This window comes from Nyctibius grandis, chromosome 14 (assembly GCF_013368605.1).
Source record: "Nyctibius grandis isolate bNycGra1 chromosome 14, bNycGra1.pri, whole genome shotgun sequence".
Taxonomy (NCBI): Eukaryota; Metazoa; Chordata; class Aves; order Nyctibiiformes; family Nyctibiidae; genus Nyctibius; species Nyctibius grandis.
Window position 1 is genome coordinate 5,080,834 of NC_090671.1, and position 15,563 is coordinate 5,096,396.

General features: G+C 40.5%; 1 protein-coding gene across 1 annotated transcript; it reads left to right on the plus strand.

Moving 5' to 3' along the window:
* Nucleotides 1-197: 197 nt before the first annotated feature.
* On the plus strand, nt 198-13,950 carry LOC137670224 (serotransferrin-2-like). The gene is made up of 17 exons (XM_068412927.1): nt 198-279; nt 2,780-2,943; nt 4,054-4,153; nt 5,219-5,395; nt 5,879-6,041; nt 6,163-6,227; nt 6,912-7,069; nt 8,165-8,351; nt 8,516-8,664; nt 8,887-8,977; nt 9,276-9,344; nt 9,639-9,821; nt 10,108-10,264; nt 10,987-11,069; nt 12,325-12,509; nt 12,886-13,072; nt 13,822-13,950. Exons 1-17 carry the CDS (start codon nt 228-230, stop codon nt 13,869-13,871), a joined length of 2,220 nt encoding a protein of 739 aa, XP_068269028.1. The 5' UTR covers nt 198-227; the 3' UTR covers nt 13,872-13,950.
* Nucleotides 13,951-15,563: the final 1,613 nt, after the last annotated feature.

Below are 15,563 nucleotides of genomic sequence, written 5' to 3' on the forward strand. Positions count from 1 at the left end.
TTTTCCATCTGTGGATAGGAATAGGATGCTGTCCCTTTCTCGTTTGCATACAGGAATATACCATCCTCTGACTGTTTGTTTTTTTTTCGTAAATCTTGGTTTATCCTTGTTGATGCCTAAAACCCCTTTGTTCTCTTCCAGAAGCTTTGGTCATCACTGTGGAATTCCTGGTATGAGAAGGCAGAGCTTCTGGGTAGAGAGAGGATCCTTCCTGAACTGCTGTAATCATGAAGATAGTGATTTTAATTGTCCTAATCATCTTCACTTTGCTGTCTTCAGGTAAGGCTGATGCAAAGAGGGAAAGAGAAAGGTGACCTCTGGATGGGTTACCAAGATACAAACTCTGACCTATGCTTTGGTTTTGTTTTCTTCTGTGCAAAGAAGTTGCAGTTAGAACTGAGCCTGTGGTTTCCATTTGCCTGTTTGATCATTGGCAGATGGTGACCCTGTTGTTTGGAAGCAGCTTGATACATTAGTTTCTTAGTAACTCAGTGAAGGTTTGTTTCCTTTGCATAGTTGAGATCTGTGTGCTCATTAACGCTGTCAAAATGAATCCGTGTATTTCAAGCTTCTCTCCTCTAAAGCCACGACAAGTTCTTTTTGGAATTGTGCTGAATTAACGTCAAAACCAGTGGAGTACAAATGTCTGATGCTATGCTCAAAGAAATAAAAATGTCACTGTTTTAATTGTAAACATTATTTATTCTGGGCAGTATTTTTGTTTAATATTAATACATTGCCAGAGAGCCAAATGCTTAACCATCTGGAAATGACAATGTTAGAGATGTTGTAGTGTTTTCTATGCATTCAGTCCTGGTTTTCTTTACATGGTGTAAGATTCTCTCAAGTTATACAACTGCATGCTATTTTTATATATAATAATCACGTTTTTCCTCCTTAAATGTATAGTATCTTCTTGAGATGTATATGATGATATATTTCAGAGTAGAAGGCATTTAATAGGAAGAATACAAAGTAAGTTGTAGTACATCCAAGACAGAATAATTGGAGCCTAAAGCAAAAGAGGAAATTTTGTTGACATGTCTGGACTCCCTTAAGATGTAGCTTTACAGTCAGTTTAAACCAGCCAAACGCCTGTGTCCTCCTGGAAAATTAAGTTTCACCTTTTCCGTCACTTCTGATTGCATCTTCCTAACCCCTTCTTTCTGCTGGCACTGTTTTGGGTTTTTTTTAATTGGTTACTTAGTTTTCAGCTGGAGAAAGATCTGACAACTGAATAGTTCAGTTCTGCTACAGTTCTGCACAGTGTTCCTGTGCAGGTCATTTAATCTCTTTGGCACCCAGAAATGAAAATAATTCTTACTAACTTCCTGCTGGGAAGAGGTAAGGTTTTGAGGATTTTGTTGTTAATGTTTATTCAATACTCTGTTCAACACAGTACATGGTTCTTCACTGTCAATAACCAAATTATCCCTAGTTTCTGTCTTTCATAGTGGGTGTTGTCATGGAAGATAAACCTCTCTATCTTGAGGGACATCCAGCAAGTTACTTGTCATTGCTGAGGAAAAGGATAGTACATTGTTTAAAAACAGGAGAAGGTCCAAGTCACAGAATTGCCATCATAATTTCAAATAGTCCCAGATCCTCACTTCCTGGATTGAGAGATTTGGTTTACTCTGTTATAAAGTAGCATTTAATTGTGAGCTTCTTCCAACTTAAAATTTTCATACTTCTCCTCTGATCTAAGGTTTTTTGACCCTGGAGCTCTGATGTAGGTCTTCCTATTTAAAATCAGGTAGTCTTTGTCTGGAAAGAAAATGGGGAGGAAATACTATTCTAACAAAGCATGGTGCTCAGTGGTAGATGCTGTTCTAACAAAGCATGTAGTTCGATGACGTGAGACAGCTGGGACGTGGAACACCAGTTATTATCTGTTTAAAAAACAACAATCCCCTCTCTAAAGACTAAATTCAACAAAGCTAAGGCAGCTTGATCCCCTGTCAACATCCTCTCTCCATACTTCTTGTTCTTTTGCAGGCTTAGTTCTGACTCTCTAGAACTTTGCAACAGAAGTATTAAGATTGGTGTGGATAAATTATGCATGAGAATGTGTGTGTGAAAGCACCAGAGGAAACAGCAGAGCAAAGGTTAAAAGAATGGTCTGTATTGATAACCAAGGACACAATTGGCAGCGATAAAACTGATAAACCCTGGGGAATGCATTGTTTACATCCATCAAGAGTAGAAGGTCTGTGCTGTGATAAGGTCACATCACAGTTGGCTTGTTAGGAGAAAAACTGCAGTGTGATAACAGAAAGATGGGAACAACGTTACCCTACTTTGTAAGTGCCATTCCTCTTCTTGCTATCCCAACAGGAAAACAGGCCACAGTCATAAAGATGTCCTTGCCTTTGTTTCCTCATTTTGTGTGGCAACTTGCCTAAGATTCACAGAGAATGAAGCAAGAAAGGTTCTGAGGCAAAAGATCATGCCATAATAATTGTCGATTCTTGAAAAATCTACCTAAAAACTAGTTTGTTGCTGCCAGTCAAGGGGAAGCAAAGAGATATAGTAAAGATTCAATAGCAAACATTCATTGTTCTTCATGTGGGGCAAACAGAAGTGGTCTTGGTCAGACTGCTTGGGCACATCTCTTGCGTGCCTCTAAGTATGTGGATATGTGAGTGTGAGTGAGCAGAATCAACTTACTTGTGAAGTTAAATAAAATAAAATAGCCTCCCTCTTCCATGAGGTCTTAAACTGAGGTTTTTTGTTTCACTAAATCCTACAAATCTTGACTTCTTTTTTGATCCTACAGGGAAGAAATTCCGATGGTGCACCCTCTCTGACCTAGAACAGAGGAAGTGTGCTGAACTGTCCAAAGCACTTACGGCTGTGCTGCCCCTTGCTACTGCCAATTCCTTTGCTAGGATTTCTTGCATCAGAGCCCACAATACATATGACTGCATTGATAAAATCAGGGTGAGTTGACAGAGATTTTTAAAACAGGTTTTGAGTCCAAATCCTTTCTTGAAGAAGTAACTGGTAAACAGAATCCATGGGAGAATAAAACGATACTGAAATGATAGTATTGCATATATGACAAAGTACATGGTAGCTTGAGAGGCAAGAGTGAAAACCTGTGAGCATTCTACTAGATATACTATTTTACCCCAGCTAATTTCCTTGCAATCTTCAGGAGATAAGTAAAAAGCTGCTTGGAAATAAATGGACAAAACCAAACTACTAAATGAAAATTTGCTCAGAGCATTCCCCTTGCGTGTGGCTTTTGGTCCTACTCTGACTATAATGAATATTTTCTCTTTCCTTTCTTCCCTACTACTTTTAGTTCTTAGACAATCTTTTCTGAACTAAAGAGCAAAGCCTTTTTTCATATAAAAATCTTTAATTTGTATAAAATTAGACATCAGACTATTTGTAAGTGTAAGCTCTATACCAATTCTGAAATTACATTTTCATCATGCTATATGCTCTGAAAAAAATCACCAATGAAAAAGGAAGATAAGCATTTGCTGTAGAGTAATTTTATTAACATACCTAAAACTTGATTGGGATAGATAATTTCCATTTCCATTTTTATTCAGTCCCAGTTGCCTTCAATGGGGTCCAAATCTGACCTGGAAAACAAAACAAAGAAAACGTTTCTTGTTGATTCAGGGAATAATTTATTTTGTGTTTTCATTCAGTCCTGCAACCTTTGTTAATAGACTTCAGTTCCATTTTCCAGGTGTTTATGGAAAGATTACAGCCAGGAGAACTCTCAGAAAGATTTGGGGTCTTGGAGGAGCAGTAGGAGGAAATTGGGGTTGCCTTTTTCTTCAGTTGGCAACAGAATTGTGGTTTTGGAATGGAAGGACCAAAGAAAAGGCGAGAAAGGATGTTACTGGAAAAGAATAGCCTTCATTGCTAACATTTCACTATGCTTAGTAGCAGAGATTCAATTAAAAACAAAGCAAATGCTTGTAAAAGCCACTGGTTACTACTTCTCAGACAGAAACTCTGCTCTTGAAGCTGCTCTGTTTGTTTCCCTGTAAACACACTTGTTTTGAGCGTTTTGCTGTTGTTTTTAAGGCAAATAAAGCAGATGCTGCCTCCTTGGATGCTGGAGATGTTTACTCTGCTGTAAAGCTGTATGGTTTGACAGTGGTGGCAAAGGAGATCTATGAGCAAGGTAGGTTCATAAAGCAAGAGAAGAAGCTGTACTTCTGATTTGGCTAATAATTTACTGTGCAGTGAAAGGCAAAGCTCAAGAATTCTTGAAAAAAGTCTATATGTTTTCATTAACTTTTTAGGAGTATGGAGGTGACTAACAACTGTTTCTGAAACACTTAGTGATGGTGAATAATATACCAGTGGTGCTTTGTAGCTAGTAGTCTTTCTGCCTGTAGTGCTGTCACTATGACAAATTGTCTGTATCCACCCCTGCTCGCAGCACTGGTGTACTGGAGTTCTACATCTTGTAGGCAATAAGAAGGGTTTTATTCCGTCTGTGTCAATTCTTATACCATGCTCTCTACTAGTGTAACTGAACATTTACTAGTGGTTCTTTAAGAGATTAGCTTCTCTCATGAATTCTTTCCTTCTCACCCTAAAGAGACAAGAACATAAGGTGGAGAATCTTGTTATAGTAAGATTCCTCTTCATTCCTGGCAGACCTGAACAGTCTGTGTAATGAATGATTTATAAAGCAAGAATAAATAAGTCTGAGCCAAAATCAAGCATACTGTAGAAAATACTTGTGGGACATGAATCTGAGATGGAAGCCAAATTAGCAGATGGATGTAGGAAGAGACTAACAAGGGGATGGTATGAAAACAGAAGTGAATTTTATTTTCGCTGAAGAACCATGAAATCATAGTGCAATTGATATATTTCAGGTGCTAAGAACGTTCTGAGGATAAGACATAGGAGTTCTTTCCATTCCAATACCTTAACAGTGTTATACAAATGTTCAAAATTCCTGAGAAGCAATTTTGCATTTGCATCGGATGATGGAGCTGGATGATCTTGTAAGCCTTTTCCACCAGATTTTTATGTTCTTGCTTTGCACATCACTTGCATCACTCAGTTTGACAAGGTGCCATGTAGCCAGTATGTGGTAAAGTTCCTGGCATGAGTACCTATGTTTCATATGCCTAAATTTTTTTTTCCTTAGCAATGTTCACAGAAGTAGTTGAACACCTGTACGCAGATGGAAGCTGCAGAATTTTCTATTACATATTTTGTCCTATGGCAGGAAATTGTGTGTTTGCTGTGGCCATTGCCAAACGAGGAACTCTGGATATCCAGAGGCTACGAGGTGCACGCAGCTGCCACAATGGAGCCAGATGGACATCGGGCTGGAATATTCCACTTGGCTTTCTCCTTGCAAGAAATGATCTTTCCTGGGATGAGGCGCAACCTCTGAGCCAAGGTGGGTGATAGGAGCCATGGGGCTACGTCTCTGCCTTCAGCAAAAGTCAGTGAAATGCAAGCAGATGTAGAATGAACTGAGCTATGTGGAAATTGGAGGGCTTTGTGGGTGAGATATCCTCTTGGAGTGTTTTTGATACAGACTCTTAGCTCTCTTCAGAACTTTTTTAGTGACCTCAAAGCAGCAGAATTGTTACCAAAACAGGAAATCTTTGTGTTCTGTATACGACAGGGAACAAATCTTTGCAATAGCTAACCGGCACAAAGATGGTTTTAAACAAGCAAAATTTGATCACTCTGTTTCCAGCAAATGTTTCGAATTTGAAGTTTAGACAACGAAGCCAAATTTGCTGATTTATTTATTTTTTAAAGCACCATAGTCCTAGTTATGTCCATGATATGTTTGACCCCTTTTCCTTCTTCCATTTTTTCCCATTTGACTTTTTTTACTTCTTTTTGGTTCTTTTTCCCCTTACATCTGCAGTGATCAGTGAGTATTTCAATGCAAGTTGCATCCCTGGGGTTGGTGTTGCTGCTCCTCGACTGTGCGCTCTCTGCCAAGGACAAAAATCCTATGTCAGAGACAAGAACCACTTCTGTGAGACAAGCAGTAATGAACCCTTCTATGACTCCGAGGGAGCCTTCAGGTGAGCTCTGTGACACTGGTACTGAATTTACCTTTGGGGAAAAAGACCTTGTGAGGGAGGAAATTCTGTGTGATCAAAAACGAGGAGACATGTTAACAGGATGGCATTTGTCTTCCTGCAGGTGCTTGAAGAATGGAGTGGCAGATGTTGCCTTTTTAGATCATCTAACAATTATGAGTGCCACAGGTAATCCTAAAAATTCAGATTCCTTTTAACCTCTGGCTGTGCTCTTTCCTGCATGGGAGTGTGGGGGATATGCCTATATTTTTGCTGTTTCCAGGGAAAATTCAGTCTCTGCAAGCAGTTCAGTGGTATTTCTTGGCTTTCCACACAAGTCAGAAGAAAACAAAAGAGGAAAGAGTAAGTGAGCAATAATTGCTCACAGGAGATTCTTAGAATGGGAGCAGATATTTTTTTTTTTTAATGCAGATGATTTCTTCAGCCTAAAGTCTCTGATGCAGCCGTCAGTGTTTGCATTGCCTGAGTTATAAGATTCCTTTTAAAATTCAGTGTATTGAGCTGCTAGAATGTGCAGTTCCCAAATGCCTGTTTTGTATTTTTAAACTCAGTCGAGCTCTGTATCAATGTTTTTGAAGGTGGTTAGCAGTAGTATTTGCAGGTAAGTATTTTTAAACAAACATATTTACAAGGGTACAGCTTAAACAGTATTTTGGAGTACTTCTGGCTGAGGTCCCTCCCTTTGTTAAAAGAAGAGCATATCAAAGACAACTTTCCCAAGTGTGCTTGATACGCTGTGCTGCTTGCATAATCTTTGAGCAACCTCCTCTGAAAAAATGTTTTACCTTCCATCTCTGTGCCTGCTGCCTTCATGTCTCACTTCATAGATTCATGAGTGTCCTGTTGTTTCAGAGTCAGAACAACAGCAATATGAACTCTTATGTCCTGATGGGACTACAGCTGAGCTGACTGAATACAGCACCTGTAACTTGGGCAAGGGGCCTGGCCGTGGTATCATCACCCGCCACAACTTCCAGAAGATCACCAACAAATTTCTTACCATGATCCAAGTGAGTGGATATTATAAGCTGTATATCTCCAGACATGGGCTTTTCTTCTGTCTTTGTGTGGACATTACCACACAGGTTGCTGTCTTTCTTGAGAAATTTATAGTTAGTGTGAAAAAGGACTAAAATCGGTTGTTCTGGGGAAGGATCCTGCATTGGCTTCTGGAAGAAGGTTTTACTTCTCTCTAAAGTGTTCTTCTGTAGAAGGCTGGGAATAAATAAGTAAAGAAGAGAAAGATACCACAACACCCAAACTGGAAAATGGCTAATGTTGTTCATCCTGCCCTGGAATTTAGGTGAATTCTTATGTAGCTGAGGGAGACACATAGGTTCAGGCAGGGTTCACCTTTGTTCCTCTCCTTTTCTCAACTCATAAATAGTATTTGTTACCTTGGCATCCAGGAATCTGTTTGAAGCTGAACCTGAAATGAATATTTAAATACAAATTTAAAGAATTTATGAAGCCATCTAGCCCTTAAATAATCCATCAGACAGTGAGTAATTCAACCCAGTGGGGCTGGGTTGTGCTGTCACACGGACTCTGGCAGATAGCAGTTGTACAAGGTCTCCTCTTTACTGAGAGATCTTCATATGCCTTTGTCAGTGCACTTATTAACACATATCTTAGCTGTGTTGCCCCACACACAGCAATGGCTGTGCAGCAGTGTTCCTAGTACGCTTCTCAGTGCTTGCTTCTCTTCCAGTACCCTCAGGCTGAAGAGAGCTACTTTACACATGGTACTTCCCCACCATAAAGCACAGGGTGTCTTGCACCCCTTTACTGCACTGATCTGTATCACAAATGTTCCTCACTCAGCTGTACTCCCTCAGTTGCCTTTCCAGGGTAGGTGATATTGAGCACAGCCCAATAAATGGGAATAACTAAGATGGGGAAAATTCTTCAAAAAAGTGAATCACATAATGCTTTTAGGACTGGAACCTTCCACACACTGCAGTGCCTGTGGGCTTTGTCCCAGTGTGATGGAACCCTGAGTGCAATGTTACAAACCACTGATATGAGGAAGGGGAGGATGAGGCTGCCTGTTACTGCAAGGATGAGCAGATTTGTTGCAATTAAAAGTGTTGTTCTTGTCCTAGCGCCTCTTTGGGCAAAAAGGAAAGGAAAGAGCCAGGTTTGAACTCTTCACTTCAGCACCCTTTGGGGGAAAGAACCTGCTGTTCCGGGATGCCACTCAGCACCTGCAGCTTCTTGAGGAGCAGCTAGAGATTGCTTATGTCCTTGGTCTGGATTATGTAGCTCTCCTTAAGGGTCTTGGCCATGAAGGTGAGAAGCTTTCCAGAGGACTGTAGCTAAGGGAAGACAAAGTTCTCTTTCCACATTATTCCTCCCTGCCAGGCACAAGTGCATAGACCTAAACATCCCCTTAACAAAGAACAGATTGGTGCATAGGTGACACAATCTCACTGTGCTCCTTCTTTCTAATTCAGGGAGTTCTTTGGACAACAGTGTTGTGCGATGGTGCTGCATCAGTGATGCTGAGCTTCGCAAATGTGAGGAGTGGGCACTGAGCATCAAATCCGACCCATTAGTCTGTGTCCAAGCAACTTCCATGACTAAATGCATTGAAATGATCAAGGTAGGAGACTCCCACTGGTCAGAGTATACGGTAAGGCTGCACAGGGTGTGTATGTTCTTGTCTGAGCTGAACAAGAGGAAAAACAGCTTGTACACTAGAGGAACCAGTGGGAATGAGAGGGAATTTATGCAGGGGAATTTCCAGCCGTCGGGAAGTAGAGCTGCGTGGTTACACAATTCATGCAAATCCTGTTTTTGTTATTTTCTATAATGCTGTTGGCAGAGTAGTGAGGCTGATGCAGTCACACTGGACGCAACACATGTCTACATTGCAGGGAGGTGTGGACTGGTGCCTGTGGCTGCAGAATGTTACGGTAAGTTCTTATGTGACCTTAGCAAGAAGGGAGGGAATCAAAAAAGTACCATTAAATTTCCACAGTTTGTGCCATTTTGTGATGGAAGCAGGAATCAATATATATGTCCAGATACCCTTCCCAGCTCTTCCACTAACTGGCTTTAGCATTTGGTCTGGCTGTTTATTATATCTCTTCGGTAAAAGGGACAGAGAGGCTGACACGGTGCAAGAAAATTGCAAGGTTTTTGATGGGGTGCTGCCATGTAATAGGAATGACAGCAGTCACAAGATCCTTAATGGTTGTCTCTCCTCTCCAGGGGGAGATTGTGCCTCAGCTGCTAAGAGCACAGAGGAAACAGGGAAACTAATTCATCTTAAGCACAAAGGTAACAGGACAACTTTGAGAAGGCAAAAGGTTTAGATTTTTCTCAGCCTGCCTCTAGGATTTATATAGGAATGTATCTGCATGTTGGTTTGGGAAAGAATTTGCTGTGCATGTTCAGTAGGAGCTTTATAGATAATGCTGGACAGCTAGGATAAGAGCTTTGTGGTTAAGCAAAAAATGCAGATGCTGTACTCTAACTGATACTGTGACAGGAGGACGGAGGGAAGAGGGGGGCTATACCTGTCTGGAATACTTACTTCCCTTGGTATAACTGGTTGCTGTCATTGTTTTACAGCACTGCCACCAGTTTATGCTGTTGCCCTAGCTAAGAAAAACGCCAAACAGATTAACATCCGTAACCTTAGGGGAAGGCGATCCTGCCACAGTCACCTGTATAGTCCTGGAGGATGGTTACTTCCTTCCAGATACACAGTGGGAGCTCTGGAGAATGGCACTGAGAACTGTGACATTGGCTCTGGTAAGGGCTGCTCTGGGTTATCTGTTGACTAGACCATGGAAATCTGAAGCCTCAAATTTGTGAGTAAAATGGAGAAGGGGCCATGAGGATTTGACTGGCAGGTGGTGATTGCAGTTTCAGAGTGTGTTGAAGCAGCTCTTCCTCCCATCTGACTATGTGTGATTCTTCCCACTATTTAGCCCTCTTCTTGCTAGCTATTAGGATGGAATTCCATTCCTGTCTTTCCCATGTGTGAAGAGACTTTGGAAAACCTTGCCCTAATCTCACCACAGTTTTCTCTACTCAGTTTATCAGAATTACTTTTGGAAGGGCTGCATGCCAGGAGCAGATGGAAACCTGTGCAAGGTGTGTGTTGGAGACAGTGAGGTGGAAGGGGCTCGAGTATCTAGCAGATGTGCTGCAAGTCACAACGAACGTTACTACGGCAATATGGGAGCACTCAGGTAAGCCTTTTGTCAGAGTCAGAAATGCAGAGCAATAGCCAGAACTGGCTTATTATTTTGCTGATGGTTTTCTTTGGAGGTTTTTTTTTTGTTAAGCAACTGGCTATATAAACTTTTGCTAGCATGTATTTTGTTTTGGTTGCAGTTGCTATGGGATGTTCAGCTAATTGGTGATTTAAAACAGTCATGAAACCGTTTCCAGAGCAAGACAATGCTTCCAAACATGTAAGGCTTAGAGCCTTGGTACTGACGCATTAAAGAGAAGGGATGAAAGATAGTTAGAAGGTCAGAGAGCAGAAGTGATGTGGCAAAAAGCAGTGTAGGGTACAGGAGGTAATTAAATAGACTGGAGATATTAAAAAAAACAGTTAAAGCAGAGGCAGAGTATTAAAGGTGAAAGCACTCTTATAGAATACATATAATGCATTTAGCTGAATTACATTCTCTTTCCTGGCTTGGCACAGGTGGGGTTGCATGGACATTGTGCCACAACTCCGACTTGGGAGCTGCTTTAAGGGATGAAAGGGATTGTCTTATCAAATACGTGAACACTGTTCATCAAGGTCTATACTGACATCACTGACTTGGCCCATATAACCACGTAATTACAGATGAGAGCAATACTTCCAGCTACTCCTGTTTTAGCTTCAGATGACTGTGCAAACACCAGCCCTTGTGTAGTGGCTGTCTCTGATAACTTCTTGGGTTTTTTCCTGCACTAGGTGCCTAGTTGGCAATCCCAGCGGAAGAAGCTTTGGAGATGTAGCTTTCCTGGAACACTCTAACCTACTCCAGAACATAAAGAGTGAGATGCAGATATTCTCTTTTCCTTTGAGAATGTTCATTAGTGTCAGTTATTCCCACACAGTGACCATCGCTCATGAGGATCAGCTTTTACAGTTTTAATCTATGTCCATGAAGTTGTGTTTGTGACTGGAGAATTGCAAGAACCTTCCTCCATGTAGGTGTTCCAGTAAAGCTCAAAATTCAGATACTGTTCAGTTTTAGAAAGGAAAGAGGAAGGATCACTGAGTGCAGAGATCAAGGTGTGTGTTGAGGGGTAATCATCCTGGGAGACAGCGCTAATCTTTGGAAAGCTCAAAGCTTTAAAAAGCAAGTGACTTTTCCCACCAGACCGTCTCCCATAGGCAGCCATAGTGCATGTACCCATTGTTTTTAATCACAGTTTCAAGAATGAAATAGTCAGATAAGGGCGATGCTGTCAGCTGTGCTGGGAGATGTTCTATGGCTTCATCGTGACATGGCAACTTCCTCATGTTGTTTCACAGGCACTTATGGGATAAACAGTCCAAATAGCTTAATAGGTAAAAACACTGCAAATGATTTTGCCTTTCACAGTTTCTAAAACAACATTGTTACTACACTGTGAAATGTTTAAATTTCTCTGGCAAATACCGATCTTTGCAACAGTCCAGCAATTGGATTTTGTTGATGAAAATGGTTTTGGTTATAGTAGCTTAAATCCCCTCAATTTCTTAAATTATGCCCACTGCTCTAACAACCAAAATATGCTGCCTTTTCATAGAGGTGAAGAGAAAGGGAACCCCCATTGTGTTCAGCCTGATAAAGCACACTGAAATTCTAATTTAGGCAATTTCAGTAACAGAAGAGACTTTTTGAAGAGAGGAATCGCTCTAAAATCAGGTGGAGGTATAAGGGCCTGGAAACCCACAGGAATTCATACAGCAATGAGCAGTTTGTTTGGGGAAGCAAAGGACATGCAGGCTGAATTGCTTTGTTTCCAGAAAGCAACCTGATTACAGATGAAGGTGAGGCATGATAAGTTGTTCGTATGCCTTGATATTACTCTAGTTTTCAGTTGATAGGTGCAGCTTGAGTTCACTGACTTGTTTCCTCAGTGAAGACTCTACCCTGCTCCTTACGTGTTCCTAATAAGTGACCATGTAGCATGCTGCATTCGTTTTGAACATATTAACTAAACTTCTTCCTCTCAATTTTTAACATTTTGCATGAGATTCACCTTGTCTTCTGCTTTCATTTTTTAAAAAGGATTTGTTTCCACTTCATCTTCTTTTCAGATCTGGACAGCTCTGGCTGGGCAAAAGGTTATACCCCTATTGACTTTGAACTCTTGTGTCCGGACGGAACGCGTGCTGCAGTCACAGAATGGGCAGGCTGTAACCTTGGCCCCATTCCCCCCAGCACAGTCATGACTCGACCAGTCACTGTCACTAAAATCTATGACTTTCTAATGAAATCCCAGGTAAGACAGATAACAGGGCAAAAGTTAGCATGTTATCACTTGTTATGTACGACTGCTGAAAACTTTTTCAAGATCAAAAGCTTTATATACTAAATACATAAAGTGCCTTCAGGTCCAATATGAAAGAACTAAGAATGTGCATAGGATATTGAGAAAATAATTATTTGGATTCTCTAAAGGGGCATTTTGGCACCAGTTGCCATTCCGCAGCTGAGAAATAAGCCACTGCAAAACTGCAACTTTTTGTACATATAAGGACAGTGCTAGGTGAAACTGGAACCTTTTCTCTGCTAGATCTTGCTATAAAACTGAGGGTCACCAGCTTAACCTTGCTATTTATGATCCAAGCTGTGGAATGTATTTCTTTTCTGTTTAGGAATCTCTGGGAAGCAAACTGGATTCTGAATTCCATCTCTTTCGGTCGTGGAAGTATGGTGAAAGAGATCTGCTTTTCAAAGATACTACTCAGTACCTTGTTCACGCAAGTCACATGAGCTATCAGGAAATTCTTGGAGTGTCTTTCTTTCAGCTGGCAGAATCAGTGTTTAATTGTACACCTGCAGGTAAAGTCAAGTTCTTAATTTTGAGTTAGAGAAAAATGCAAAGCAGGAAGCCTTATGTGCATAGCTATTGCCCTTTTGTTTAGACTGAATGGAGAACTATGTTCTACGTAATCCTTTAGTAACAATTTTCCAAGGAGTACTGTGTTTGGAGCTCCTTTAGAGCCTCTTACAACTCCTGTCCAAAAGCACTGAAACTGGAGCTCTGCAGGAACAGAGTAACCGATACATTTTAGACCTATATGAGGATATTGAAATAGGACTGTTTTACCCCCTCCCTTCAATTCCAAATATCAGTTCTGGGAAAAGGGAATATAATGTTCATTTGGATATGCCAAACTTGGGAAAAAGATAAGAAATTTTATATTATTTAATTAACCTCAAAATAAGTCAAATAATTTCCTTCTTAAAAAGAGCACACTAGAGAACTCAAGATCAAACTTTTATAAACTTAAGGGATGGCTTTTTCATTATTTTCCACTGAAAGCTGTATGAAGTATGCATTCAGCTATCACTAAAACCGAAACTGTCTATGAGCCAGGGTCAAGCTCTTTTGGGATCTGAAAATCTGTATTGAAGTAAATGAAGATTGCACAGTAAGTTAGACTTCTGTGAGTCTTAAGTTGTTAAAGAGCTGAAATTCAAAAGGGCAATTTTACCTCTATTCTGCTGTTTTAGTGAACAGTAGCTGAAGAATTTCTTATGTTTAAAGCTGATAGCATCTTTAAGTGTATACTTTTACTGGTTTATAGGCATCTTAGACTTCTGCAAACAAGATATCTGTGCATCCTCATCGAACTGACAGCTAATACAGAGGCTTTGCAAGGCACAGACATCACCGTCAATGTTGAAAACAAGGAAATACGCAAGTCAACCTATCCAAAGCAATTGGCAAGGAAACAGTCATCTCTAGAAATGTATGCTGAATACTCTAGTCTTTTTTTTTTTTTTAAGCAGATTTTATGTTTATGATAATGTAATACTACTCATATGTCACCCCTTTCTTGTTTGGAGCATGGCATCGTGTGGAACAGCACAGGCCAGTCTGCGTAACCCACAGCACAGAACTAGGATCTGCAATTGTGTACAACTACTATGGAGAAATCAGCATTTTTGTGGAAGTAGCAGGGCCCATACCACGGACTAAAATACGAACTGTCGTGAGAGGCACAGGTTAGTCGGTAGCAGTTTGCCTTGTTGGTCATGGAAAAAAAAAAAACCCAAACAACTGACACTTTGGTAGTTGCAGCATTGTCCTCCTATATCTGTGATTTTGGTTGCAGCTAGATAGTCCTTGCCTAATACACATATATGCTAGATGTTGTATATGTAATTGCTATTAGAATCAATAGTCTTTTCTGCTTTTAACTGGCAAGAATGTATCTGCTTTTTTAACCAAGGATTTATACTAGTAAATCAAAACATTTTTCTCTCACAAATTAATGTATTAAGGCATCTAACAGCCAGCAGAACTGGATGCTTGCAGCCTTAAGGTGAAGGAAAGCAATGGATATTCATCCTTGTCAAAAACTCCAACCATTACTTTATAGTACTTTGGCACTTTGAATCTGTGATTCTATGAAGTGTCAAAATATGATTGATAATTAAACAGCATTGGTTTTACAAGCAGAAACTGTCTGCACATGATATGAAGCCTTTTGAACAGAATGTGTCAAGTATTCATTTTGCCTGTTAGCGGATAAAGATTTAGAGTGAAATGGCTCTTCCTGGGCAGGGCTCATTTCAGTTTGCAAGAGTGTTATCACCTTCTGCTCCCATGCACCCTGAACCAGGCAAGGTTAAGATTTTTAATTAAAAAAAAAAAAACAAAACCTTCACCCAAAACTTTCCAGTCCTTGCTACATATATTGCAGTTGTATTAACCTCAGCTAACAATAACTGAGATGCAAATAGTGAGGACAGGCCAGCTGCAATAGTCAATGTATCTGCCATATAAAGAAAAATATAAAAAAAATCCCTCCACCAAAAACAAAGCGAGGCAGCAGTAAAGTTCTCAGCTGTAAAATACACTGCTAAGAATACCTGGTTTTAAACAGTTCGTTTCATGCCTAGCTTGTCTTTCCTGTTGCTGACTTACAGTCACCCCTTTCCTGCCCCTTTTCACTTCCTGAGAAAGAAAAAATTTGCACCCTGTCCAGCAGCAAGGGTTTTGGATTCAGTGCATCTTAGCTGGGACTGTTCTCTTTCTCATTTGTCCCATTGTTTGACGTTGACTAATCGAACAGCAGAGAGAGGATGCAAGTCCAAACTCATTTACCTTTCAGAGAAAAAGGGGAGAGCTAAATGGTGAATGAAGCAAGTCCCAGTATGGTAACAGAGCAAAATCCTCATACACTGTGTTGCAGCTAGCAAGCTGTAGCCCTGAAGATGCAGGGGCAGAGCAGGATGCTTGTTTAGGTCTCTGAGGTGCTCCCTTCCTTTCTTTACTGGAGCTTACATGCCATCTGCAGGACCCACCTAACACTGCACGTCC

Bases quoted from the DNA above. Each gene is read 5' to 3' on its own strand.
- LOC137670224 (XM_068412927.1), top strand. From the start codon at position 228: ATGAAGATAGTGATTTTAATTGTCCTAATCATCTTCACTTTGCTGTCT. The intron at 280-2,779 runs GTAAGGCTGATG...TTGATCCTACAG, and splicing joins CTTCACTTTGCTGTCTTCAG to GGAAGAAATTCCGATGGTGC. The intron at 12,510-12,885 runs GTAAGACAGATA...TTTTCTGTTTAG, and splicing joins ACTTTCTAATGAAATCCCAG to GAATCTCTGGGAAGCAAACT.